The following is a 27,386-nucleotide window of genomic DNA, read 5'->3' as shown; positions in this document are numbered from 1 at the left end:
TCAACTTTTACTAGCAGTCGTAATTATTTTTAGTAAATTGTAATCTTACTAGTAAAATCTGGACTTTATGAATATGTATGTTTTTGTGCAAAGGCAGCGAATCATATAGAACTATACTTATTTCTTTACTTGTAGATTTTGGTTTGATACCAATGTGTTAATTTTCTGTCCTATCAGTGGAAGATCAGAGGCAAGTTCTTTATTTATGTTAGAAGAAAGTGCTACTCCAAATCAGCAATGATTGCTATGTTGTTCCCAAGTTACATCTCTTATTTTTCACATTATATGAATGACTTCTTATAGTCTGGTTCTCATGCTAGACAGATGCTAACTGTGACTATTCATCTCTATACTCTCCATACCTGGCAAAACATGTGAAATGTAGAAGTTGCTCAACAAATATGTATTGTACTGAGTTGAAGTGACCCACAGTATCAAGTCTCCTTAGGTGGGCTCTCAAGCTCTCCCATCACATGGCCTCCACTTCACCTTTGGCTCACTCCCAAGGAGCACCTGGGTGATAACCAAAGTGCTCTGGGAAAACAAGGTTCTCCCAGGGAAACTTGAAATAGGTAGAAGCATCTGTTTCTCCTTCTATGCCTGTGGAAATACATTGATTGTCAACAATCCAATTTAAATCTTACTTTCACTGGGAATCCCATTCCACTACCGTGAATTTGTTCCATATTCACCAAATCACAAACCACTAGTCATGCTCACAGAAATATCAGGACAATCCAATTCATTTGATTCTATAGTAAACTTTAAAGAAATTAACTCTCAGCCTGATCAGGCGGTGGCACACTGGATAGAGCGTTGGACTGGGATGCGGAAGGACGGAAGGGCTCAGGTTCGAGACCCCAAGGTTGCCAGCTTGAGCACAGGCTCATCTGGCTTGAGCAAAAAGCTCACCAGCTTGGACCCAAGGTCACTGGCTTGATCAAGAGGTTACTCAGTCTGCTGAAGGCCCACGGTCAAGGCACATATGAGAAAGCAATCGATGAACAACTAAGGTGTCGCAACAAAAAAACAATGATTGATGCTTCTCATCTCTCTCTGTTCCTGTCTGTCTGTCCCTATCTATCCCTCTCTCTGACTCTCTCTCTGTCCCTGTAAAAAAAATAAAAAATAAAAATGAATAAAGAAATTAACTCTCAGAAAGTGCTGCTTGTCTCATCAGTTTATAAAGACAATGGGCGTCTCCAAATGATGCCCAAAGGGACATATATTAAACATGACAAACTCAGAGGCCTGTAGAGGCCAGACAGGTAACGTAAGTAGGGTAGTCCAATGTAAGAAAATCAGGAGCTAAGTGACTACGGCAAAGAGAAATTCTAATAACCCAGCTCTTCCCTTCATGAGGCAATGCAGGGCAGGGTCTTCCATCTCCTGCTTTTTTTTTTTCTTTTTTTAAAAATTTATTGAATTTAGTGAGAGGGAAAGAGGGAAAGAGGAAAAGAGGGGGAGAGAGAGAAAGAGAGAAAAAGAGAGAGAGAGAGAAACAGAGAAACATCAGCTTGTTGTTGCACTTATTTATGCACTCATTGGGTGACTTGTTTGTGCCCTGACTGGGATTGAACCTTGGTGTATGGGGATGCTACTCCAACCAAGCGAGCTACTCGGCCAGGGCTTTCCCTGTTTTTAATTTTTTTTTTAATTTTTTTTTTTTTGTATTTTTCTGAAGCTGGAAATGTGGAGAGACAGTCAGACAGACTCCTGCATGCGCCCGACCGGGATCTACCCGGCACGCCCACCAGGGGCGATGCTCTGCCCCTCTGGGGCGTCGCTCTGCTGTGACCAGAGCCACTCTGGCGCCTGGGGCAGAGGCCAAGGAGCCATCCCCAGCGCCCGGGCCATCTTTGCTCCAATGGAGCCTTGGCTGCGGGAGGGGAAAAGAGAGACAGAGAGGAAGGAGGGGGGGTGGGGTGGAGAAGCAAATGGCGCTTCTCCTATGTGCCCTGGCCGGGAATCGAACCCTGGTCCCCAGCACGCCAGGCCGACGCTCTACCGCTGAGCCAACCAGCCAGGGCCTCCCTGTTTTTAGTAGGCAAAAACTGCAAGAGCCCAATGAAACAGGTCTCTGGGCTGCCAGTTTTGACCTTTTGTATAGCAAACTATTTTCCTAGAGTTTAGAGAATGTTTCCAAATAAAACAGCAGGAGGACATCCATGAAAAAGAACCCCACCCCAACACCTGGAAGTCACATATAAACTGTAAATTCAACAAGATTCAGCAAACTGTATTAGATGAGCATTTTGTGATGCCTCGCCCAAACCCTAATGCCTAAGCTCTAAAATACCTCAAGAAGAGCAATAGCTTTTCTTTGGAAAGGCTCATTTGTGGGACTTTACACAATTAATCACATTGGTTTCATATTTCTCTTTTTTTTTATTTTGTTTGTATTTTTTTCATTTTTTAAGACTTTATTCATTTTTTAGAGAAGAGAAAGAGAAAGAGAGAGAGAGAGAGAGAAAGGGGGGAGGAAAAGGAAGCCTCAACGCCCAGGGTTTCGAACCGGTGACTTCAGTGTTCCAGGTTGACGCCTTTATTCACTGCACCACCACAGGTCAGGCTTTTTTTTTTTTTTAATTTGTTTTTATTTTATTAAGTGAGAGGAGGGGAGGCAAAGAGACAGACTCACATGCAACTCGACTGGGATCCACCTAGCAGTCCCTCTATGGGGCAATGCTCTGTAGCTTGGCAACTGAGCTACTTTTAGCACCTGAGGTGGAAGCCATGGAGCCAGCCTCAGGGCACAGGGCCAACTCTTTAGAGCCAATAGAGTCATGGCTGCTGGAGGAGAAGGGGAGTAAGGATAGAGAAGCAGATGGTCAATTCTCCTGTGTGCCCTGACCAGGAATCGAACCCAGGACATCCACATGCCAGGCTGATGTTCACCACTGAGACAACAGACCAGAGCCACATTGGTTTCATCTTAAATACACATATTTAAGTAAGAGGCAGCTTCATTCTTCTAGAAAGAATGAAAGCCAGAAAGCTGCAATGCATTTTGACCAAACTACACTGGTCTTCAAACATATCACTTTTTTAAAAAAAATAGAAACAAACACATATTCATGTAGCTCAAAACATCCCAGTGGGATTGAAATAAAAGAGAGAACTAAAGTGAATTTTTGTGTGTGTGACAGAGACAGAGAGAGACAGAAAGACAGATAGGAACAGACAGACAGAAAGGGAGAGAGGTGAGAAGCACCAATTCTTCATTGCGGTACCTTAGTTATTCATTGACTACCCTCTCATATGTGCCTTGACTGGGGGCTACCGCAGACTGAGTGACCCCTTGCTCAAGCCAGCAACCTTGGGTCCAAGCTGGTGAGCTTTGCTCAAACCAGATGAGCCCACACTCAAGCTGGTGACCTCGGGGTCTCGAACCTGGGTCCTCTGGATCCCAGTCCGATGCTCTATCCACTGTGCCACCACCTGGTCAGGCTAAACTAAATTTTGATAATTCATTTTATCAAGATGAATTCTTGTTTTTGTTTTTCTGTTGCCATTTTTTGTTGTCATTCTTTTGGGAACTGTTTATCTCTAGAAATAGGTATTTCTGTTGGGGCTGTCAATCAAAGGACTTTATGAGTGGGCACAGTATCTAGGCTGACCAATGAGAGAGTCTATTTCCTGTATGTAAGGGTTGGTCCAGAAGTATGCATGTCAAGTCAGGCCAGTGAAGGATCTTATTTTCTGCATCCCAGCCTGATGCTCTATCCACTGTGCCACTGCCTGGTCAGGCAAGGATCTTATTTTGAGATAAAAATGTTGGAATGGGTGAGATGGCAAGTGGCAGGAACCATGTAGTCCTGGCTGTCCCAATACGGGGCGGGGGAAGGAAACTCCTATCAACACACATGAAGAAATTACTTCAAAGTGATGAAAAGAGATTCCTGATAGCATATGAACGTAGATCTACTTATGACTGCAACTCTCGCAAACTTGATCACTAAGTGAACTTTCAATGACTAAGTATGATTTGGGCCCCTATAAATTACAATTTAGAACCATGGTAATATAAGAAACATCTGTGGTTCATACTCTTATTTAAGGAGAATGTGCAGTAATGCCATATTCAGTCCCCAAAATCAAAAGAATACAAAAAAAGCCTTAACAAGTACACTAATTTCAAAAGTTCTGATTAAATGAACGTCAGTCAAAAGTTTCACACCACACATTATTGTATATTCTTGTACTCATGTTGAATTTGATAACCTATTGAAATGATTTTTAGTATGAATTATAGATTTCATGTGCATGCAATCAATTCCTGGGAAAGTAATCACCGGTAGAATACAAAATCTGCATTTATCCTCTACAAAGGGTATTTTAGGAACCCTGATTTAACTGAAAATACATGATGAAGAGAGTACATTTAGAACGCTGAATATGCCTAGGTCATGTGACAATGTCTTTCAGTTGACATCAGAATTCAGATTACTCGTGGAGTAGAAAGCATGCTCACCTCTTCATTCTCGATTCTGAGAGTCGCCAGTCGGGACTGCAGCTGCTGGTACCTGAGCATGAGCTCCGCCTGGACCGGCTGCTGAGCGCTGACCTGACATACCTGATGGGGAATCAGAGCCACAGTTACAACAGGCACCACCAAGTCAGCCTCCAGAGGCATGGTTCTCCTATGTAAGTGCTGCACAAATCACACTGGCACTTTTAACAGCCTCCTCAAAATCTCAGTTTTAAATATGAACTGGTTATGTTAATGGCAAGAGCAGAACACAGCTGCTTGGCCTGGATGTGAGTGGAAAGAGAGCAGCTGCAGGAAGCAGTGCTCTAAGAACAAGGCAGTTGCTGGAGACTGAGCTCTGATGCTGACATCTCACTCGTGGAATTCTTAATGACGATCAGACAGAGGACAGAGCATGAAGGATGATCCAAATGGACCATGCAAACGAACTTAGGGCAGGCAGCAGAGCCCACTGGTTACAGTAAGGTGGGTGTCTGTGATAAGTTACTGAATCTCAGTTTTCTTTTCTGTAAAATGGGGGATAATAAGAGTTCTTATGCCACAGGGTTGTTGTAGGGATGAAATGAGATAATGTGCATAAATCTCTTAGAACACTGCCTGGAACAGTAAAATCTCAAAATATATAAATAGCTATTATTAGCATCTTTCCACCATGGCTTGTCCTCTCCAGTCACGTGATTCATCATGAATTTGAAAAGGCCAATATCTTGTACACAGGCTTTGTCAGAAAGATATTTTGGCCATGATCTCAATTATGGATAAGATCAAACTTACAATCTTTTAATTATATTAAAAATGTGCCAGAAACCATTTCTTCTCTTCTTTCTTGTTAGAAAAATGCCCTCAACAGATGAGGATTTTCTTTTCAAACCTCCTCTCTAAATGATGGAGTCTCCAAAACATCAGATTATTCCTCCCTGAAAGAACTGGCCATAAAAAAAGGCAGCAGATTCACTTTATTAAAGTAATAATAGTGTAAAAAAGGTAAAAACTGTTAACCCAATTGAAGTCACTTGTCTGTGATATTTATTCTTCTACGGGGTGGGACAAAAGTAGGTTTACATAAGTTTTTATGGAAAATACAATAATAAATAATAATACAAGAATAAAGTCTGTGTTTCACATACTCAGTGTAAACCTACTTTTGGCCCACCCTGTACATTTAACATATTCATAACAGAAAAATTAAAAGACAATGATTTGAGCCAACAGAAACATAACTCTGGGTAGCATAAGCCACTTGCCTGTCAAATGCATGTTCTATCAGTATAAAAAATGCTTACCATTTCAAATCAAGTAATTCACTCTATCAAATCAAGCAAAATAAAATTAGATTACAAATATACAGGTACACACATATATATACCTCATAAATCTTAACATTAGGTGTTTTAGAAATAATTATGGCATTAAAGAAATCTGCCATGGGTATTATAATTACATCTATTTTTAAAAACATACTGTCACCACAATAAGCTAAAACTGAATTTTTAATCTATGAGTATTGTTTTGCACAGCTGGGATGTCAAGTGCTATATACAGCATGCTCCATTAAATGGCTCTTTTTGTTTTCCCCATCCACAGATAATAAAATATCCTACTGTAACTCATAAATGATTTAAGTAGATTTTTTCCCTTGGGAAAACAGAATAAAAAGGTAAATTCCTATAAAGCTACAACATTTCTAATGTTCATTTTACAATTTAAAGTCAACTGGAATCTAAAAATAATGTTTTGCATTGTCTCTCATTTTCCTGCCATTTACAGTTATTTTTCTTTCTGGGGATCTTTAAATCAGGATTATAGGAAATCTTAAAATAGATTTTACTGGGCAAGCAAAATGTTTTGTTCTGAACTTAAATCTGAATGTCCTGAGGTGGAGGAGGAACTCTAACTATCATGGTACACCCAGCTGAGTTTGCACCTACATTTGTTTGGCCGCTATAAGCATCTAAGTATTTAATCCTTGCCTTAAAAGGTGGTAGTAATGGCTGATCTTAGCATAACACTATGCAAAGATCTCATGCAACAGCAGGAGAGAGAAAACAACTGGGATTCTTACAACTATTGTATTACAGCAGGTGAAGAATAATGTAAGTAAAGAGACAATTCATTAGTTTTAAAATAAAATAATTACTGACCTCATCACCCATGTGAGACTGAAACTCAAATTTCATTGGTGGGCAGAAGGCAGCAGGGTACATCTCCATGAATCTCTGCTTATCACTCCTGGGCTCCAAATTGTCAACTGCATTCTCAATAATGTCTAAGCCCTCATGTCTGGAGGTTTCAAGGTTATACTCCGCAGAGAGATATGTTCTTAGGGCTCTGTTCAGACTTGCATGGTAGCCAAGATCACAACACTTAAACATTAAAAGAACACCATATGAAGGAATTGAGAAGTACACATTGGTAGTTACAAAATAGTCACAGGGATGTAAAGCATAGCACAGAAAATACAGTCAGTAATATTGTAATAACTATGTATGGTGCCAGATGAGTTCGGGAAATATCAGGGGGTACACTTTGTAAATGATTGTCTAACCACTATGTTTCACACCTGAAACTAATACAAAATAATAATGAATGTAAATGGTAATTGAAAAAAATAAAAATTAAAAAAATTAAAAGAACATCAATCACAAAGATTAATTCAGAATGGGTCAAAAACCTAAATATGACAGCTACAACTGTAAAATTCTCAGGAAAAAAACAAAGGAGTTCAAAACTTCAAAACTGCATTCTGCATTGGTTTTCTTGGATATGCATCAAAAGCACAAGCAACAAAAGAAAAAAATACAATGGATTTCATCAAATTTAAAGACTTTTATACTTCAAAGGGCATGATCAAGTAAAAAGATAATCCACAGAATGGGCACATAATTTTTTTTTTTTTTGCAAAACACCTATATGATAAGGGATTTGTATCTAGAACATATAAAAAAAACTCTTACAACTCAATAATAAAAAGACACACAGCCCAAAAAATGGGCAATGGATCTGAATAGACATTTTTCAAAAAATGATCTACAAATGGTCACAAGCATTAGTCATAAGAGAAATTCAAATCAAAACCAGTGAGAGCTTGACCAGGCAGTGCTGCAGGGAATAGATAGTGTTGGCCTGGGACACTGAGAACCCAGGTTCAAAACTTGAGGTTGACAACTTGAAAGAAGGTTCAACTGGCTTGAGATCGGGCTCACCAGCTTGAGTGCGGGGTCACCAGCTAGAGCTTAGGATCATAGACATGGCCCCAGTGTCTCTGGCTTGAAATCCAAGGTCGTTGGCTTGAGCAAAGGGTCACTTGCTTGGCTGGAGCCCACCCCACTGCCCTACCCACATCAAGGCACATATGAGAAAGTAATCAATACACAACTAAGGGACTGCAATGATGAATTGATGCTTCTCATCTCTCTCTCCCTGTCTGTCCCTATTTGTCCCCCACTTCTCTCTATCGCTAAAAGAAAAACTATTCTTGTCTCAGATGAGCCAAGTCTGCTTTTATTTCTCTTGCTCCTCAAAATCCATACGTGTTCTGTGATGTAGTTTTATGTACCTCAAAGGGACTGAAAAACTCTATCATTCAATAAAACCTCATCTAATGAAAACAGGAATTTGTAAAGAAATGGCTTCATTTCTTTAAGATGGACCAGTGCTTCAAAACACCACACTATTCTGCAAGAAGACAGATTTGACCTGATTATAATGAAGCATAACATACAGGCTGTTTTATTTTATGAGTATTGATCCCAATGGGACTTAAGAGAAAATTGATACTGAGAAGAAAGAAACAACCCCGAGAAACCCCTCCCTTACAAAACCAAGGCTCTTTTCAACTGAAAAGATAGGAAGAGAGGAAGAACAACAACAACAAAAAGAGTAAGAAAAAAAGAAAAAAAATCCAACTTCAACTACCCAACTCAGTTAGAGCTCTGAAAAATATATACTAAGTTTTGATTATTCCCAGAATGAATGAACAGTTCATTCATCAAATTTCTAAGCGTGGCTTTGAAGGGGAGTAAGCATCAAGATTCCAGAAGCTCCAGTGCACGTTTCCACACCCAGGTTAGCCAGGCGGATCTGGTGGGTCTGGACTAGGTCAGAGGTCCTTGACTTCACCGTGGTTGCCTAACAGGTTGGGGAGACGCATGCATGTAGCTTGGTAACTGAGCCAGGGGCCTTGCCAGGTGTCTTCCTGATTTTGACTTGCTATGCTGAGGAGGTTTCTGTGATGAGCTTTAATGAAAAGTTTCCTTCTCTGACCCCTACAGTGCTTATCAGTCTGCAAGATCACTTAATTGGCATGATGTTATTTCCGATTTGCACTGTTTTCTCTGATCAAGATTTTTTAAGCATCCTGAATATTAAAAGAAACAAGAAACAGGAACAAAACTCTTATTCAAGGTCTCCTGAGACAGCAGGGCTTGTCACAGAATCATCTTTTTTCTAAACTGGAAGCTAAAATGACACTGGATAAGTTAAAATTGAAATATTTGATTAAAAAGATCTAAAATAATTTTATGAAGCTTATAAATTATTAATAATATGAAAAGCCAGCTTCTGCACAGAGTGAGTTATAATCCAAGCACATTTAATGATGAAAATACATAAGAAACCAATAAAATAGTTCATGAAATAGTTCATGTTCTCATGGATTAAAAAATCCCCTCTGATTGGATACATAAAATTATGAAATAAAACTGGGAAAAACAGACTGTTGGAAGCAGAATGGTATATTTAATATATAATAAGTATATTTAATATATATATATATATATATATATATATATCTCCTAAGAGCTGCCAAGATAGATTCTGCTAGATACTAGTCTACATTGCCAAAGTAGGCTAATTTCCTTAGGTGAAAGGATTGCAATTAGTATCAAAAATGAAGATGAAATCCAAGCATTGAAGACTGACAGATACTTTATTTCACAAATGCTGAGAGGTCAGCTGATGTATACTTTGTGGGTATGATGTCAAGTAAAACTGGATCACAATTGTTTAGGGAGATTTTTTTTAACATGATGTGAGAAGCCTTTGTGGGGTAAAAGCTTGGTCCTAGATTGGAGTTCGTATAATGAAACTCCATAGAAAACAGGTCCTACATAACATATTTCCCCATGTATAAGACATAACCTTTTTTGAAAAATTTGGGGTCTAATAACTGGGCACATCTTATACAGTGGTTGTAGACTTTTTTACTTGCATTTCTCACATTTTCGCGCTTAATTTTGTACTCATTGTTGAAGACAGTGATTCGTCAACAGACACAGATGAGGACAAGCTAATGAATGGGAGCTCTAACAGTGATGAGGAGTTGTATGGATTTTATGATGAATAAAACTTGAGTTCAATAGCTGTATGTAATACATTTTTTTTCAAATTTCAGGCCCCCAAATTAAGGTGCATCTTATACATGGGAGCGTCTTATACATGTGGGAATACGGTGAGAGCTAATGTCATTTCCATGGAAGTCCTGGAAGTGCCTACAAGGTAGCCACCAGCTCTGTGTAACTTCAGAATTAAGCTGTTGCCATGAGAATGGAGAGGGAAAGAAGTCATCTGCAGAAGTATTCCATCTTATCATTCCTGCCTCCATCTGAGAGGTTCACACGATCTTTTGCCCTGGGTCTTCATCTCTGGCTTCTAGTAAGCTTGACTTTGACCATTCCACATGATGAGTATTGGGTAAAGACTTGATCTACTTCTTATTTTGACTCTTTCTGACAAATAATGAAACCCAAACAAACTAAATTGCAAAGGCAGCTTTTACATGACCGTGGATAGCTTTGAAAGGTTCATGTCTCCAGCTATTCAGTACCTCACCATAGAAACCACAAACACATTTTTGTAAGAGATAGGCATCTCATAGGATTGAACTGGATGCCTAAACTTCTACAGGCAACTTTCACACACCTGCTTTCCTGTCTAGGCTCCTGATGGTCCACAAAAAGCTGACAATTTAATTCTTGTTGCTGTTAGCAGAACTTGTTTTGAGTTCCTCTTGAACAACAAAAAGGTCAAAATGGTACATCTATCTATATGATAGGAATGGATACAAAGCAGGAAACATGAGAAGAACTGAGGTTTCATATGCCTCAGCCAATGAGGAGGCTAATGACCAGTTGCTGCCTAATACAGCTGCCACCCACATAGGCAACCCCTTCTTTCAGAGGAGCTGCTACCAAAGACTTTTTAAATTTTTTTCAGGCCAAATTTCTGTAACAACTCTGAATCAAACCACAAGAGGACAGGGAACAAATAAAGCAACCAAATAAATGCAGATCAGGTGGTAAATGCCACAGAGAACAGAGGAACAGGGAGTGCTGGCGGGAGGGATGTTGCTCTTTATATAAGGCAGCTGGCAGGTGCAACAGGAATGAAAAGAGGAATCAGTCTTGCAAAGCTCTGGAACACAGAGTGTCCTAGACTAAAGTAGGAAGGCCCCGGGCAAGAAAGGAGCTCAGGGGGTTTGGGGAACAGAAAGGCCAATGTACCTGAAGCATAATGTTTAGGGAAAGGTGCAGGCCACCACACTGAGTGGCAGGTGGGCACCAGCTTGCACAGGGTTTTGGTGAACAGTTTGGATATTATTCTAAGGGCAATGGGAGGCCTTTGGGACGTTTTAAATAGGTATCGATAAGGCCTGATTTATCTATTTTAACACTTTGGCTGCTTGAGAAGAGAATGGATTTTTGATTGGAAGGTCTTAGTGGAAGATGCTTCCGAAGTGCAGACAAGAAATGAAGATGTTCTGTCTAGGACCATCAATCAGTGCAGTGGTGAGAAACAGCATGGTTTGGGACATTTAGGAGGTAGAGAAGATAGGATTCACTGATGCATTTATATGTGGGGAATGAGAGGACTGGATTTTTGGCCTCTATGATTTTTCATACAAATATTTGTGGTTCGTATAATTTTTCTTCTAGTTGTAATAAATCCTAATTCTTACAGAATAATTAGCTATGGCCTTTTTTTGCACTTAATGTTGGGGCTATTAATGATCACAGCAGTGATATCTATTATTTACAAAACCACAATCTGTTTCCCCTTAAAATTAAGCCTTTTTTCCCTCCCAAACAAACTGAATTTCCTTTGGTAAATATTTGTGACATATTTCTTTTTTTTAATTTAATTTTATTTTTTACAGAGAGAGAGAGAGAGAGTCAGAGAAAGGGATAGAAAGGGACAAACAGACAGGAACGAAGAGAGATGAGAAGCATCAATCATTAGTTTTTCATTGTGACACCTTAGTTGTTCATTGATTGCTTTCTCATATGTGCCTTGCCTGTGGGCCTTTAGCAGACCAAGTAACTCCTTGGCTCAAGCCAGCGACCTTGGGTTCAAGCTGGTGAGCCTTGCTCAAACCAGATGAGCCCACACTCAAGCTGGCGACCTCGGGGTCTCGAACCTGGGTCCTCTGCATCCCAGTCCGACGCTCTATCCACTGCGCCACCGCCTGGTCAGGCTATTTGTGATATATTTCTTACAATTCACACTTATTTTTAAAATGACATATAAAAATCCTTATTGTGAAATGAACTCTATTCCACTTCCCATCTGATTCCAAACTAAGAGATTGCTACTCTGCAAACTAAATGTACTGAGGACTTTCTTCAGAGACAGAAAAGCAGTCATCTGAATAGTCTTCTTCCACAATACTCTGGGTTAACTAATATCCAATTCATTCTGTAAAGCAGAGCTCAGCAAGCCTGTGAGCCAAATGCAGCCATGGCCTGATACGGTAAATAAAGTCTGATTGCAACACAACCACTTCCATTTACTTATTATCTACGGCTGTTTTTGCACTGGAGTTAAGCAGGGACAGGGACCATATGGCTTATAAAGCCTAAAATATTTACTATCTGGACCCTTATAAAGTTTGTGAGCCCCTACTCTAAAGCATGCTGAACGCACAGCTAATAGGCCCTCTCTAATACTCCTATACGTTTCTTCTCTGTTTGCTTCCGAGTGACTGTATAATATTTGTACCACTCAGAATTTATTATAATGTAATTAATATTTTAAATAAATTGACAAAAAGTGAGAAAGGAGTTGTCGGAAAGACAAGAGTAAACAAAACTCTTATAAATTAGACAAAGGTATGTCAGTTGTTCAAGATTATGAAAAACATTGTAAATATATGGAGTATTTTACCTTCTACATTAAGAACTCAAAATTAGAAGTTATAAATACACAATGGATGTGGTTGGTGCGAGTAAAGACCACTCAGAACTCTGTACAAAAAATTCAGTCATAATATTAGAAGACTGACAATCCCAAATACATTGGTGCACTTTAGATTAAAATATTTAAGGCATATTTTTTATCGTTTTTTATAGCTCTCTACTGAGGCAAAAGTAGGGTTACAGCACTGGTTATACAAAACGGAGTTTATTCTTGTATCATTAATATTGTATTATGAAAAATTAATTGTAGGTGTAGTTTGCCAAACCCTATATAAAATATGCCCCACTTACAGACAAGTGCAAAACTATCTGCTCCCTTTGAATGAATAAGATATTGCTGATACTCCAGAAGTCCCCTAAAGTCCCCATTCCCAATCATAACTCCTTCCTTTTTTTCTATCCTAAGTACCCCAAACTGTCTGAGCCTTATTTGGTTTACTATATTAAAATATACTGCTCACAAAAACTAGGGGATATTTCAAAACAAATATGAAGCGATAAAAAAAAGCATGATTTTTTTTATTAAGCAAGAACATCAGAAAAGCAAATGACAATTCAAAGAAAGTTGTTCAGTTATGCAAATGAGATGCAAACTCAATTATCATGACTGAGTAGCAAGTGACATATTGGTGGGGGTGAACAGAAGCATGTCAAACTGGATGAGAGCGCCACACATTGACTGCTCAGTAGGATGTATGGTCACCCAACACTGCCAAAACACACCGACAGTGATGGGGTATGGACAGGATCAGACTGGCCAGCAGTTCCTGTGGGATCCTTCACCACTCTTGTTTCAGGGCAACTTCCAACTCAAGAGGTGTGTGGGAGGCATTGGATGGTTTGCCAGATGTCTACCCAGTGCATCCCAAGCACGTTCAATGGAATTCAGGTCTAGAGAACGTGAAGGCCAGTCCACGTGTTTGATTCCTGCCTCCTGAAGCATGTTGTTGACGAGATTTGCACACGGTGAGGCCTTGCATTATCGTCCATGAAAATAAAGTTGTTTCCAACTGCTCCAGCATAGGGTACCACTGTAGGGTGCAGGACCTCATATCGATATCTGACAGCACTCAGCGATCCGTTTCTGATGACGTGGAGGTTGGTACGACCACCAATGCTGATGCTAGCCCACACCATGATTCTGCCACCACTGAAGGAGTCCCTTTCTTGCACAAAATGTGGATTCTCTCATGTTCCTCGTTCATGCCAGATCAGGACACAATGATTGTCAGGCTGCAGACTGAACCGTGACTCATCAGAGAAGAGGACAGTTGACCACTCATCATGGGTCCAATGACTATGCTCATCAGCCCACCTTCTATGGGTTCTACAGTGTTCAGCAGATAATGGAATGCATATCATTGTCGCCGGGCATGAGTCCAACACAATGGAGCTGATTTCATCTGGTCTGGGTGTATATCCATCATCTAGTGGCAGTAAGAAACTGTCCCCGCAGCTCTGTTGAATTGCTGCACCTGTTCTTTCCTGCCAATAAGGTCAAGGAGCGGTCACTTCTTGCTGTCATGGCAGATGAGCAACCCTGCCCTCGTCTTCTTCATATTGTGCCAGTCTCTTAGAAGTGATTCCACAGTCTGCTGATCATACTTTGGAATGTTCCAAGCACTGTTGCCACTGTCGTCTGTGTTTAACCAGCTTCAAGACATCCTATGGCTCTCCAGGCTTCGTATTTAGGCAAATCGTGTTGCAGGGGCATTGCAAGGGCTGAGAAATTGCAGGATGTGCACTTTCAAGGTCAGGGAACATGCAGACACTCCAGTTCTTTCAGCCTTTTACATAGTGCATTTTCACCAATGAAATCAAAGTTGGTTTGCATCTCATTTGCATAATTGAACAACTTTCTTTGACTTGTCAGTTGCTTTTCTGATGTTTCTGTTTAATAAAAAAAGATAAGCCTGACCAGGTGGTGGCACAGTAGATAGAGCATCAGACTAAGACGTGGAGGACCCAGGTTCAAAACCCTGAGGTCACTGGCTTGAGCACGGGGTCACTCAGTCTGCTGTAGCCTCCTGGTCAAGGCACATATGAGAAGGCAATCAATGAACAACTAAGGTGCCACAATGAATTGATGCTTCTCATCTCTCTCTGTTCCTGTCTGTACCTCTCTCAGATTCTCTCTGTCACACACACAAAAAAGATCAAATGCGTCTTTTTTTTATTGCTTCATATTCATTTTGAAATATCCCTTAATTTTTGTGAGCAAAAATAAAAAAGTAAACACTTGTTTAACAACTGAGCTATCATTTTCTTCAGTATATTACCCTAAATATCAATAAACATTAGCAGTCTGATATCTAATACTTTTTTTTTTTTTTTTTTTTTCATTTTTCTGAAGCTGGAAACAGGGAGAGACAGTCAGACAGACTCCCGCATGCGCCCGACCGGGATCCACCCGGCACGCCCACCAGGGGCGACGCTCTGCCCACCAGGGGGCGATGCTCTGCCCATCCTGGGCGTCGCCATGTTGCGACCAGAGCCACTCTAGCGCCTGGGGCAGAGGCCACAGAGCCATCCCCAGCGCCCGGGCCATCTTTGCTCCAATGGAGCCTTGGCTGCGGGAGGGGAAGAGAGAGACAGAGAGGAAAGCGCGGCGGAGGGGTGGAGAAGCAAATGGGCGCTTCTCCTATGTGCCCTGGCCGGGAATCGAACCCGGGTCCTCCGCACGCTAGGCCGACGCTCTACCGCTGAGCCAACCAGCCAGGGCTGATATCTAATACTTTTAATTTGGACTTTATCAAGTAGTTCATTTACTTAGTTTATAAAATTTCTATCAGTGGTAGTTCATTGCAAAATTAATTTATTGATCACAATAAGACACTATGAAAAGATTTATTAAAAATAAATTTCATTAGAGATCCAATAACCATTGCTTAGAAATAGAATGATTTCCCCTGGCCGGTTTGCTCAGTGGTAGAGCATCTGCCTGGTGTATGGATGTCTCAGATCTGATTCCTGTCAGGGCACACAGGAGAAGCTCCCATCTGCTTCTTTACCCCTCCCTCTCTTGCTTCTCTCTCTGTCTCTCTCTCTTTTCCCCTCCTGTAGCCATGGCTCCATTGGAGCAAGATGGCTTTGGCCACTGAGGATGGCTCCATGGCCTCTGCTTCAGGCATTAAGAAGATACTGGTTGCTGAGTAACTGGAGCAACATCCCAGATGGGCAGAGAATCACCCAGTAGTGGGCTTGCCAGGTGGATTCCTGGGTGGATCCCAGTTGGGGAGCATGGAGGAATCTGTCTCTGCCTCCCCCTTCTTACTAAATTGAAAAAAAAAAAGAAAGAAAAAATACAGTAGAGTGATTTTTTCATTGACAGCTATTTCTCAGAGTGAGAGAGAATTTTACTAATTCAAACTAATATTGATAGGTAAAGATTAAGTTTACCTAAAATTTATAAAAATTGAAATTATTGTTTTTAAATAAACTTTAGATCACCTCCAAAAATATAGGAGAAACTAACTAGTTTATCAAAGTGTTAAATTATTACAGTTTTTGGAACTGTAGTAATTAACAAAAGAGGATTCCATTAAATAGAATGTCAAAGTATATATATAAATACATATATATAAATCGATAGTCTGAAGTGCTTGAAAAGATTTTTAAATTACTATTCCTCTTTAATTTATGTGATTAACTTATAGTCCAAGAAAGCATTTTGCTTTATTGCTCAGATGTTGCTGAGATCCAAATTCACAGATTTCCAATTTAATAAGATCCAAATTTAAGAGGTTTCAGACCATCCATAGTTTGTTGCATGGGGTAAAAATTTAACTATATGTTGGAGTAATGAGTCATCACCCTGTGCCAGTGATCAATTTTAGCATCACTGCTGGTGGATTAAACAGATGTTGTGACATATCTACATAAGACATCGCAACATCATTTGTGATGTATTCTGGTGCAAAGTGCTTAATTTGAGTTCCTCAAGCATTTTATATGCTCTGCTTAGTAGGAAATATGAGGGACTGAGAAACAGGCTAAATGACACAACTAATAAATCCTAAAGCTAAGATACTCTAAGAAACACTTGTCCATGTTGCTTCAACAAGGGACTTGGCTAGATAAAAAAAAAAAAAAAGAACAAAGGAACATATCACCCAGATACAATGATGATCCTAAATTGGATCTAGTTCAGTCACACCAGCTGTGAAACAGTTTATAGGACCATAAATGGGAATACGGTCTGGTTATTAGATGAGAAGATTTTTCTGACATGCAAAGAAGGAGATCAATGATTGAAAATAGCAGGTTAAAAAGCTGTTTATAAAATATAATTTCACACTCTCCTGATATAAAAATGTATGTGTGGACACATAGAAAAAAAATCTGTTTTTAACAGTGATGATCTTGGATGGGGTAAGAATGTGATAACTTTTTGATTGTGTATTTTCTGTTTGTGCCGATGTACATAAACTGCTTCTGAAATAATAAAAGACTAGTTTTTAAAATATAAATTCTATGAAAAATTATGACTTTATTTCTTTATATTAATAAACCCATAAATCATGGTCTATCACAGAAAACTTATATGAGACAAATATTGACATGAGAAACAAAGGGAAACTAGGTGTATATGAGAAAGGTCTCAACTCAAACTCTTTGATTATGTATAATGCTTTGATTTAATGAAGATACATTCAGTATCTCTCATGTCATTTCACATATAAACTGTTATGCATTAAAAATTTGCCTTTTTCTGCCCTGGCCAGATGGCTAGGTTGGTTGGAGTATTGTCCCGAAGTGCAGAGGTTGCTGGTTCCATCCCCAGTCAGGGCACATACAGGAAAGATCAATTTTCCTGTCTCTCTCTCTGTCCCTTCCTCTTTTTAAAATCAATGAATTTTTTTAAAAATTTGTCTTTTGCTCACTAGAAGTATAACAACTCTTCCAAAATTATTAGATAGCTCAGTATAGAAGGTATTTTACTAAATAAGCTCACACACCATAAAGAATTCTAGATGCCTTTAGATAATGATCAGTCTGTTTCTTTTTCACCAGGAAGGGTCAAGCTTAATGGTTTTTAGGATCACCACTATATATGCAAATTGAATTCTTACTAAATAAGCAGCCGGTTTAGAATGTGCATATTCACATCTGAATGTGAATGTCAACAAAATGCATAATTACTAAGAAAGTATGCAATTTTAGTTGAATATGACAGTGAACCAATTTCATATCATTTCTTTTAAAATACATATTCAAGTTGTATTTTTTGAAACTTGTTCCTATTTTAAATTTAAGGTTGATCTTTTAAAAGTCCAATTTTTATTTTTCTTGGTATATTTAACTATTACTTGTCTATATCAGAGTTCATCTGATCTGGAAGTTAACATGTCTGAGTTTGAGACCTACAATTTATTAGCTGCGTAACCTGAGGCAAATTATGTAGCCTAATTAAGCTTCAGTTCTTTTACTTTATGAAATGGAGAAAATGGTATTTATCTCACAAGGTTGTGATGATGAGATGAGATTACGCTTAGAAACCGGCCTATTTCATAGTAAGAGCTCAATAAATATCCATGATAGTGATGATGGTGATCTCATATAATCCTGATATGCTCTTTGTATCACAATAATAATGAGGATGCTACTCTATATCTCCACATAGATGCTCAATAGGTATTTTGATCTTAGTAGTGAAAACTACTGCTCTCTTCCTTCAACCTACTTCTCCCCACAGTTCCCATCTCAGTAAGTCACCGCCATTAATCTCATTACTAGGACCTGAACCAAGGAGTCATTTTTATCCTCCTTTTCACTCCTTATGTTGAATTCCTATTAGCTCTATCTTCAATATATTCTGAATCCAACCACTTCTCACAAGTGTATCATACCACGACAGCCTAAGCCAGCATCATCTCTAGCTTGGACAACTGCAAAGGCTCTAGACATAGCTCAGATTTCACTCTTGTCCTCCTCAGCCACTTCTGTCTATTTTCTACCCAGGTGACAGAGTGAGTCTTTAAAATGTAAACCAGGTGATGTCATTTCCTGCTGAGAACCCTTCAATGGCCTTCTATTACACTTAGACCAAAATCTAAACCCTGTCCCTGTTGAAAAGATCCTAAGGGATGGGGTTTCCTCTTACCTTTCCTCCTTGCACTTTTCTCCTCACTCATTCAGCTCCGCCGTACTGGCTCCTTTGCACCTTGAGCTTACCAAATGCACGTCTGCCTCTACACATTTAGCCCCGGCAGTCCTGTATGAGGGATTCCTTCCCTAGACCACCATATGGCTCTCCAGTTCCATTCTCTGCTCAAGTATCAGGCTTTTCCTGACAACAAAATCAAGAGCAGCACCCCCATAGCTATGTTTTATTTTGATTGATAATACTGTCACTATTGTGTATGTCTGTGTGTCTAAATTCATTTGATTCATTTATAAACTAGCATATAAACTCCATGAAAATAGGGATTTTGTTTCGTTCATTGCTGGATCCCTGTTGTCAAGAATAGTACCGGGTACTTTTCTATACATGGAGACTTCTACTTGTGTTAAATTGAGTTGGGTTTAGCCAAGTACTACAACCACTACTTAATAAGCTCTAAAAACTAAAGCAAGCAAAGTAGTGACATAGAATTAGTTATTCTATATTTCATATATTTTGCAGAATCTGTACAGATCTAAGTTGGAAAATAAAAAAATTGTTCATTTTCATTCAGGACATCTAGCAGCAGTCTAATAGAAAAAATTCTTTTATTTCATCAGCATGCTAAAGGAAAATAAATATTTTTAAAAAGTTACTGTATTTAAAATAATTAACTGCATAATTAGCTACTTGATTGAAATATAGTTGTAACAAAAGAAAAGAGAAAAAATTGTCCCTGGTTTTATTTCTTACCAAATGGTTCTGTATAATTAAAATTTGATATTGTGGGATTAAATTTTAAGCCTCAAAAAGAAAAAGTCACATTAGAACATTAATGACCTAAAAAATAATTCCCTCCCATAACAATTCTTTTGTAAAATTTCCAAACTATGGCTCTAAAATAATAAGTAAATATATGAGATTTAAATTCACCATAAAATAAAGCTGGTTTAACCTACTGCATATCTAAATTATGGCAGATACTATTAGCCATAGAAAATAATTTTCTAATATCATGAAACTCTTGAATCCAATCATTACAAAGCAATATATAAGTGGAGTTTCTACAGCTAACTCTCTGAACCCCTCTTACTTTATGACTTTCTTATGACACCTTACTATATTTTTGCTTTTTTAATTGATTTATTTTAGAGAGAGGAAAGGAGAGACAGAAACATCGATGTGTTCCTGTATGTGCCCTCACCAGGGATTGAACCCGCAACCTTTGCACATAGAGATGACACTCTAACCGACTGATCTATCTGTCCAAGGCTCACATTTCTTTATTACAAATATTGGCAATTTTGGACACAGAATTTTTGTCTGTTTCATCTTTGCTGTCTCCTCTACAGTGTTAGCACAGTGACTAGATACACAGTACACATTTTATGAATGAAAGAATAAATAATGCAGAAGGTTAATGTTGGGGAGTAATGGCAATAATCACTGCATAAATATAACAGCGGGTATATACTCGCAGACTTCTCAATGAGCCCAATTACTGCTTTTCCATATCAGATTCCATGAGTGAAATGTACAGTTAGATAAAGCTATTAAAGTGGCTTACACACATTATTTTATTTCACTGTATTGACCACAACTATAATAAAGCAATCACTTGTGTCATCACTTGCTCAACACCTGCCTTTTCCCCTTTAAATTCTAGAGGGAAAGGACTATGGGGCTTCTCATAGCCTCAGCATGTCACAATAGTAGAGGCTCAATAACTGTGTTTCGAATCAATGGATGCAGTCAGGGCTGTGCCCCTGTATACCTTGAAAACGGCTGGCTCCACCTCCTAGCTGAGTCCACCAGGCACTCATAGCTCCATAGAACCTACAAATTTGCTTGTCATGGCTTTAGAATGCACCTTCTTTTCATATGCATCTTACAATTGAGAATCGAAGAGTGTCTTAGTATCATATACGGTTTAATTAGCAGTATTTTTTTCTTTTTGAGTATTACATAAAATAACATTGTTTTGATAAATGATGGTGCTTTAGAATCAATGAAATACAGTAATTGCTAATTTGGTATTAATATGGAAATTATAAAAACTTCAAGTACTTACATCAATTAAATCTGAAAGATCATGAATATAATACTTGAACACTGAGGCATTGGTTGCTTCCAGGGTTAGGAGATACTCATTCCGTGCCTTAATGGATTTTAGCTTATTTTCTGAATACTTTGCTTGTCTCTGGAAATGACAATCCAGGCATTGGGAAAAGACAACAAAGTCACATTTTTAAACAAGACGCAGAAATATACATGAATTTTTATTAATCTAAACAGTTTATATTCTACATCTACAAGTGACCTTTGAAGTCCTATGAGAAAAGTACATTTCAAATATTATTTAAATAACAAACTAAAATTACCCAGCTATGGGGAATAACAACCATGTATTTAGGCTTTAGGCCCATTTATAATGAAATCTCTTTGTTAATATTCAAGTTCTTCACATTGTGTAGTGAATACTTGGCATTCACCACTAAATGATGTCCAGCTGTTATTACATGACTTTCATGTTTCTTAAACGTTTTGCAATCCCACGGGAGGAAATTCATGCTGTTTCACAATAATTTATAATCTACATCTATCAGCTCTTGCATCAATGTTCTTTAGTTTGTCACCTCAAATGAGGAAGATATGTCACTTCAAAGACAGAAAGACTTGGCAATCTAGTTTTACTTACCTTTTCTTTCATTTTTTCAATTTTCTTTACAGAGCTTCGCCGCTGATGTCTCTCTTCTAGTCTAATATGAAAGACTGGATCGCTGGATCTTCCGATTTGCTTTTCTTCTTGTTTCTCAGCCTCTTTCAGCTTGCTCTCTGCACTGATGCTCTCTGAATGATACATATGGTATGTTTTCATCACCTGCGAAAATGTGACCCAAATTGTTAAAAGATGTCTGTAACTTAGAAAGTATATGGAAACCATCATGTGACATATATGCTAAAAAATATTATCTTCCAACTTTCAGATTGTTAATAAAACAGGGAATTATGGAACATTGCTTCTTACAGAAAGCATGAAAATTAACTTCACCTGCCAGGAAGAGGCACTTAGGGAACAGGCCTTGATGAGAAAATGATTGAGAGCCTTATGCACACTTTCAGTGTGCTTGAAAAGTTCCCTTAAACTGAAAAGTGTTTCTCTAAAAGCTCTTCTGCATTATTAATTTGCAGAATAAATCATTATTCATCGATAAATTTCAGCCTAACCTTGGATTTATAAAAGAACTCCAAATTAGTACAGCCCTTACTAAATTTATTGCTTAAAATCTACTTGTCAAAATACAAAGCATATGTAATAAGGCTCAAACATAGTTTTAATTTAAAAATAGTGTTTTCTTTTCTTTTTTTTCCTTCTTTTTCAAGTAAGAGGAAGGTAGATAGCGAGACAGACTCCCGCATGTGCCCTGACCACGATCTACCTGGCAACCCCCATTTGGGGCTGATGCTCTGCCCATATGGGGCCACGCTCACAACTGAGCTATTTTTAGTGCCTCAGGCAGAGGCTTTATGTAGCCATGTTCAGTGCCTGGGTCCGATGTGCTTGAATCAATAGAGCCATGACTATGGAAGGGAAAGAGATAGAGAGAAGGGGGAGAGAGAGGGATGGAGAAACAGATGGTCACTTCTCCAGTGTGCCCTGACCAGGAATAAAACGAGGGACATACACACGCCAGACTGACACTCTACCACTAGGCCAACCAGCCAGGGCCAAAAATATTTTTCTGACCAGAAAATAATGGTTTATGTTCAAAGTAGAAAATAAACAATACAAAAAATAAGTAAAGAAAATAAAGAGCAAGCAGAGATAACCACTATTAAAATTTTGGTCTTTTTCCTATGAAAAAATATATACAGACATACTTTATTTTAAAATGATAAAGATAATTTCTCCTTTAAAAAAACTGATATCATACTGTACTTACCATTTTTAATCTCCTTTGTCCTTTTTCACTTAATGTATCAGAACATTTTTCTGTTTCACTAAATATTCTTCTAAAATATAATTTTTAAAAAATTTTTTTACATTTCTAAAATATAATTTTAAGGGCTATATAGTATGTCTTTATATGACTGTGCCATAACTTACTTAACTAATCCCCTATGATGAACGTTTTAGGATATTTCAACTTTCTGCTTTTTTTCAACTTCTTGATGCCTATCATATCTTGTCTTAGAAATGACATACATCGTTTCCATTTTAATAAATTTAGAAATACACAGAACATAAACTTTTGCACAGTATTCTTTCCACATATACTGAAACCTTATATGATAAATCCTTAATTATTTGGTTATATTATTAAAAATATTTATTCATAAAATTGTCATATTTCCTGGGTTTCATTTACAGAGAAGAATTGCAAGGTTAGAGAATATGCACATTTTTTAAAAGACTTTATTTATTCAATTTTCAGAGAGGAGAGAGAGAGAGAGAGAGAGAGAGAGAGAGAGAGAGAAGGAGGAGCAGGAAGCATCAACTCCCATATATGCCTTGACCAGGCAAGCCCAGGGTTTCGAAACCGTGACCTCACTCAGTGTTCCAGATCGAAGCCTACCCCACTGCGCCACCACAAGTCAGGCGAATATGCACATTTTTGAGGCTTTTGAAACATACTACCAATTTAACACTCTGCTAATGTGAAAAATATCTATAATCTCTGAAAGCACTTTAGATAACATAGATGCTTAATTTTTCTCAAATAATAATTGTATTCATTTTTATTCCTACAATAAAACCTATTATATCTCTATATCATCTTCATATTCTTAAATACAGAAGAATAACTGTCATAGCATTACAGAGATTTTACCTGAAAACCAGAATTTTCCAATATAATTTCAATCTGCTTTTACTTGCAGACAGGCTCAATTCTGAAACCTTTTTATTTTGAGCATAATTATACTCCTTAAAAGAAGCAATATGAGTAAGGTGTGATGACTCCAATATAACCATATCAAAGAACATACCAGAATTTAGCACCCAAGTAATCATGGTGGCACTTCCTCTTAAATTATGTCAAATTCTCATCCAATGATGATAGGTTTTATTTTGTTTATAAATAACCAGAGACAGTTTTATAATTAAGGTACAGTTGTTAAGAAGTTGAGATTAATGCTATGTTTTAAAGGAACTTGATTCTTCTAATTTCAAAGTGAGTTATAATTTGGATACTGGAAGCACTACTGGAATAAATACATTTACTTAGGTTGAACTATGTATATGAAATTGGTGTTTTTGTAGGCTAACTAAAGGAGAAAAATCAGCATTTTTCTTTTTTAGTGGTTTAACTAAATATACATTCTGAAGATGACTATTTTGAAAAGTAAAACATAGGGTTAATGAAGAATCTCTACTTATTTTCATAAACTCTGATCGTGTCTTTCCTTGAAAATGTAAGCTAGCAGATTATGTAGAAGGCACTGCTGAACAAGAACAAAATAAGTGCTAAGCTATCAACTATGGCAGCTTTTTTTTTTCTTTTTTCTGAGCTGCGGGTAACTACAAAGTTGTCTGTTTTTAGTAATTAGCAAACCTACCAGGGGAAGTTTGGTTGGCTACTTCAGTTTAAAAGAAAAATAAAATAGCATTAGGAAGCAGCTGGGCAGCTGGGGAATGAAAAGGGAGTCACCCTGCAGCTGGGCAAACAGCAAGGTCAATGAATCGACTACACACCTTGCATTTCTTAGGCTTGCCTGTTTATATTCCTTGCCCAAAGCAAACCCACATACCATTTGGGTGCTGGTTCCAGTTACATCTTTAAAGAAGAGGGTGAAAGAACCAATCTCTGTCTCTGTCTCTGACATACACACACACACACACACACACACACACACACACACAGCTCAGCCACTGGTTTTTCTTGCTCGTAGACAGGAAAGAAAAAATGACAACACATGACTCCCATCATAGCTGGATGAAAAGCAATCCCAGACAGCTGTGGGAACCTGAGAATTAAAAAAAAAAAAAAATCACAATGAACTGATCTCCTGACTCTTTATGTGGATGCTGAGGAATAGTGTAAGCAGGTAATTCACATAAACTAAGCCTTAAGAAATAAGGATACCAAGCTGGCTACCACCGTGGAATTTCTTATTAACTAGCCCAGGAAAAAAGGAAAATATCTGAGTCTGACCTAACACTAGCAGGCAAGGGTGTAAATATCTCATCATTATGTGTGGTTTGCACAATAGCTGAGGATCCTTTACCTCGGTGTTTCCCAACGTGGGGCCCACACCCCACAGGGGGGCAATTCCATAGTTAAGGGGGGCAATTTGAAAATGGACTCGACACGACTTTAACTCTTTCACCCAGGGCCATTTAAATGCAATGCTAGATATCGGTGCCAAATTTAACAAAAAATGAAATTCTTAAATAATTGCGGTAAATAATTATTAAGTATAATTTCGTTTGACGAGACCAAAATATCAACTGGGTGATTGGCGTTGTCAAGTAAACTTCGTCCTGGGTTCACCGCGGAGCGTGCCCCCTGCCGCGGGGAACCCCGGACATTTTAAAAACTCGCTAAACAACGCAGTTATTCTCACCTAATTGGTCCATCGCAACTTCTGTAGTGTTTCACATCATTCAGTTGGTGTTAATTTGAAATAAGTGTCAGTCAAAACTGTTGTAAAAGCTCGTTGATTTAATAAATATACATATATATTGTATAGATATAATTGGTAAGTATTTGATTTTATTTTTATCAATATTAAACTCTTTATTAAGTACTTCTTGCATCAGGGCTAGAAAGCACTAATATTTTATAAATATTATTGGGGCTATAACAGTGCATGCACGACAATTTTAATTTTAGAAGCATAACTTTCCAGAAAATTTTGTCAAGTGGAAAAAATATAGATACCTTTTGATTTGCGGTGGTAGTGTAGTAAATGTGTTATATACATTTAAATAAATATGAATTTTTAGTATACTTTTACTCTATGTCACATTGAATATATTTTAACACATATTTTAATATTAGTTTTTAATTGATCTTATTTTTATTTCTTATAGCCCATAGTAAAATGAGTGGTGCAAGCAAGAAAAAAACTCGTCAATATTCGGAGGAATATTTAAAATTTGGGTTCATACCCGCTGTTCATGATGAGCGGATTCCTTTTTGTCTTTTATGCCAGCAATGCTTGACCAACGAATCAATGAAACGAGGTCGTCTTGAGGCGCATTTGAAGGCGAAACATAGTGTTCATATTAATTTAGATTTGAGTTACTTTAAAACTTTAAAGAAAAATTTTGAAAAAAGAACATTTAAAGTCTCTATTTACTGCTCATACTTCAACTAATAATCGTGTTCTTGAGGCTAGTTATCAAATTTCTTTATTTATCGCTAAAACTGGAGAAAATCACACTATAGGAGAGAATTTAATAAAACCGTCAATATCAGCATTTCTTAAAACGGTTCTTGAAAAAGATGACAAAGATGTAAAAGCTATGCCACTCAGTGACAATACTGTTAGCAGAAGAATAGATGAAATGAGTGAGGATATTGAAAAACAATTTATTGAAAAGCTGAAAACAAGAAAATTCCCCTAGCAAATGGATGAATCAACTTTGAGAGACAGTGAGGCAGTATTGATAACTTACGTAAGATATATTGATAAAGGACATTTTGCTGAAGAAATGTTGTTCTGTAAAAGATTAGAAAGCACCACTACCTCCAAAGATATATATAATAAGCTAAAAAACTACTTCGATGTCAATGATATACCAATGAAAAATATAACATCTTGTGCTGCAGATGGTGCTCCCAATATGATGGGCAAGAAAAATGGCTGCTTAAAATTGATGAAAGATGCGAATCCAGAAATGATTCTTGTGCATTGTGTTATTCATAGGGAAAACTTGGTAGCTAAAAACATCTCGCCTGTTCTGAATGAAGTATTACATACAGTAGTAAAGTGTGTTAATGCTAGTAAAGCTAGTGCCAAATGTGAGCATCTTTTCAAGCTATTTTGTGAAGAACAAAATGAAGACCATGTGAGACTTTTACTTCATATTGAAGTAAGATGGCTATCTAAAGGAAACTGTTTGAAAAGATTTATGGAACTGTTTGATACTCTTAGTGATTTTTTAAGCGACAAACCTGAAATGAAGTATCTCTTAACAATAGATGGTAAAGCATTTGTGAGTTATTTAGCCGATATCTTTGAAAAACTAAATATATTAAATAAGCAACTTCAAGGAACAAATAAAACTCTTGTCGATGCAAAAGCAAAGATATTTGGTTTCATTACCAATATTGAGTTATGTCAGAAACATATTAACAACAAAAACTTTAAACAGTTTCATTGGCTCCAAAAATGTGAACTGATACTGCTTTACTTGTTATTGTCAATCATTTGAATATTCTATCGGCTGATTTAAAAGAAAGATTTTCTAATTTAAAACAAATTGATTTCCCAACATGGATGATGCAGCCAATGTTAGTGGATTTGTCTGATATATCAAATATGCAGTATCAAGAAGAACTCTCAGAATTGCAAAATGATGAGTCAGTTAAAGCTTTATTTAATATCAAAGGAGCGATGGCATGGCTTTGTGAGGAAACAGAAATCAAAC

At 37.8% G+C, this 27,386-nt stretch overlaps 1 protein-coding gene across 2 annotated transcripts in view; it reads right to left on the bottom strand.

The window, feature by feature from the left end:
- Window positions 1-27,386, bottom strand: part of SRGAP1 (SLIT-ROBO Rho GTPase activating protein 1) — a 321,179-nt gene that overhangs the window by 73,348 nt on the left and 220,445 nt on the right. For both annotated transcript variants that reach the window (XM_066258243.1, XM_066258244.1), the window contains exons 5-8: window positions 21,486-21,668; window positions 20,859-20,987; window positions 6,634-6,855; window positions 4,475-4,576 (exon numbers count right to left, since the gene is read on the bottom strand). In XM_066258243.1, coding sequence (XP_066114340.1) covers window positions 4,475-4,576; window positions 6,634-6,855; window positions 20,859-20,987; window positions 21,486-21,668 — 636 coding nt within the window. The remainder of the gene's footprint in view (window positions 1-4,474; window positions 4,577-6,633; window positions 6,856-20,858; window positions 20,988-21,485; window positions 21,669-27,386) is intronic.

The sequence above is a fragment of the Saccopteryx bilineata genome, chromosome 2 (assembly GCF_036850765.1).
Source record: "Saccopteryx bilineata isolate mSacBil1 chromosome 2, mSacBil1_pri_phased_curated, whole genome shotgun sequence".
NCBI lineage: Eukaryota > Metazoa > Chordata > Mammalia > Chiroptera > Emballonuridae > Saccopteryx > Saccopteryx bilineata.
This window is presented reverse-complemented; position numbering and strand designations above follow the sequence as displayed.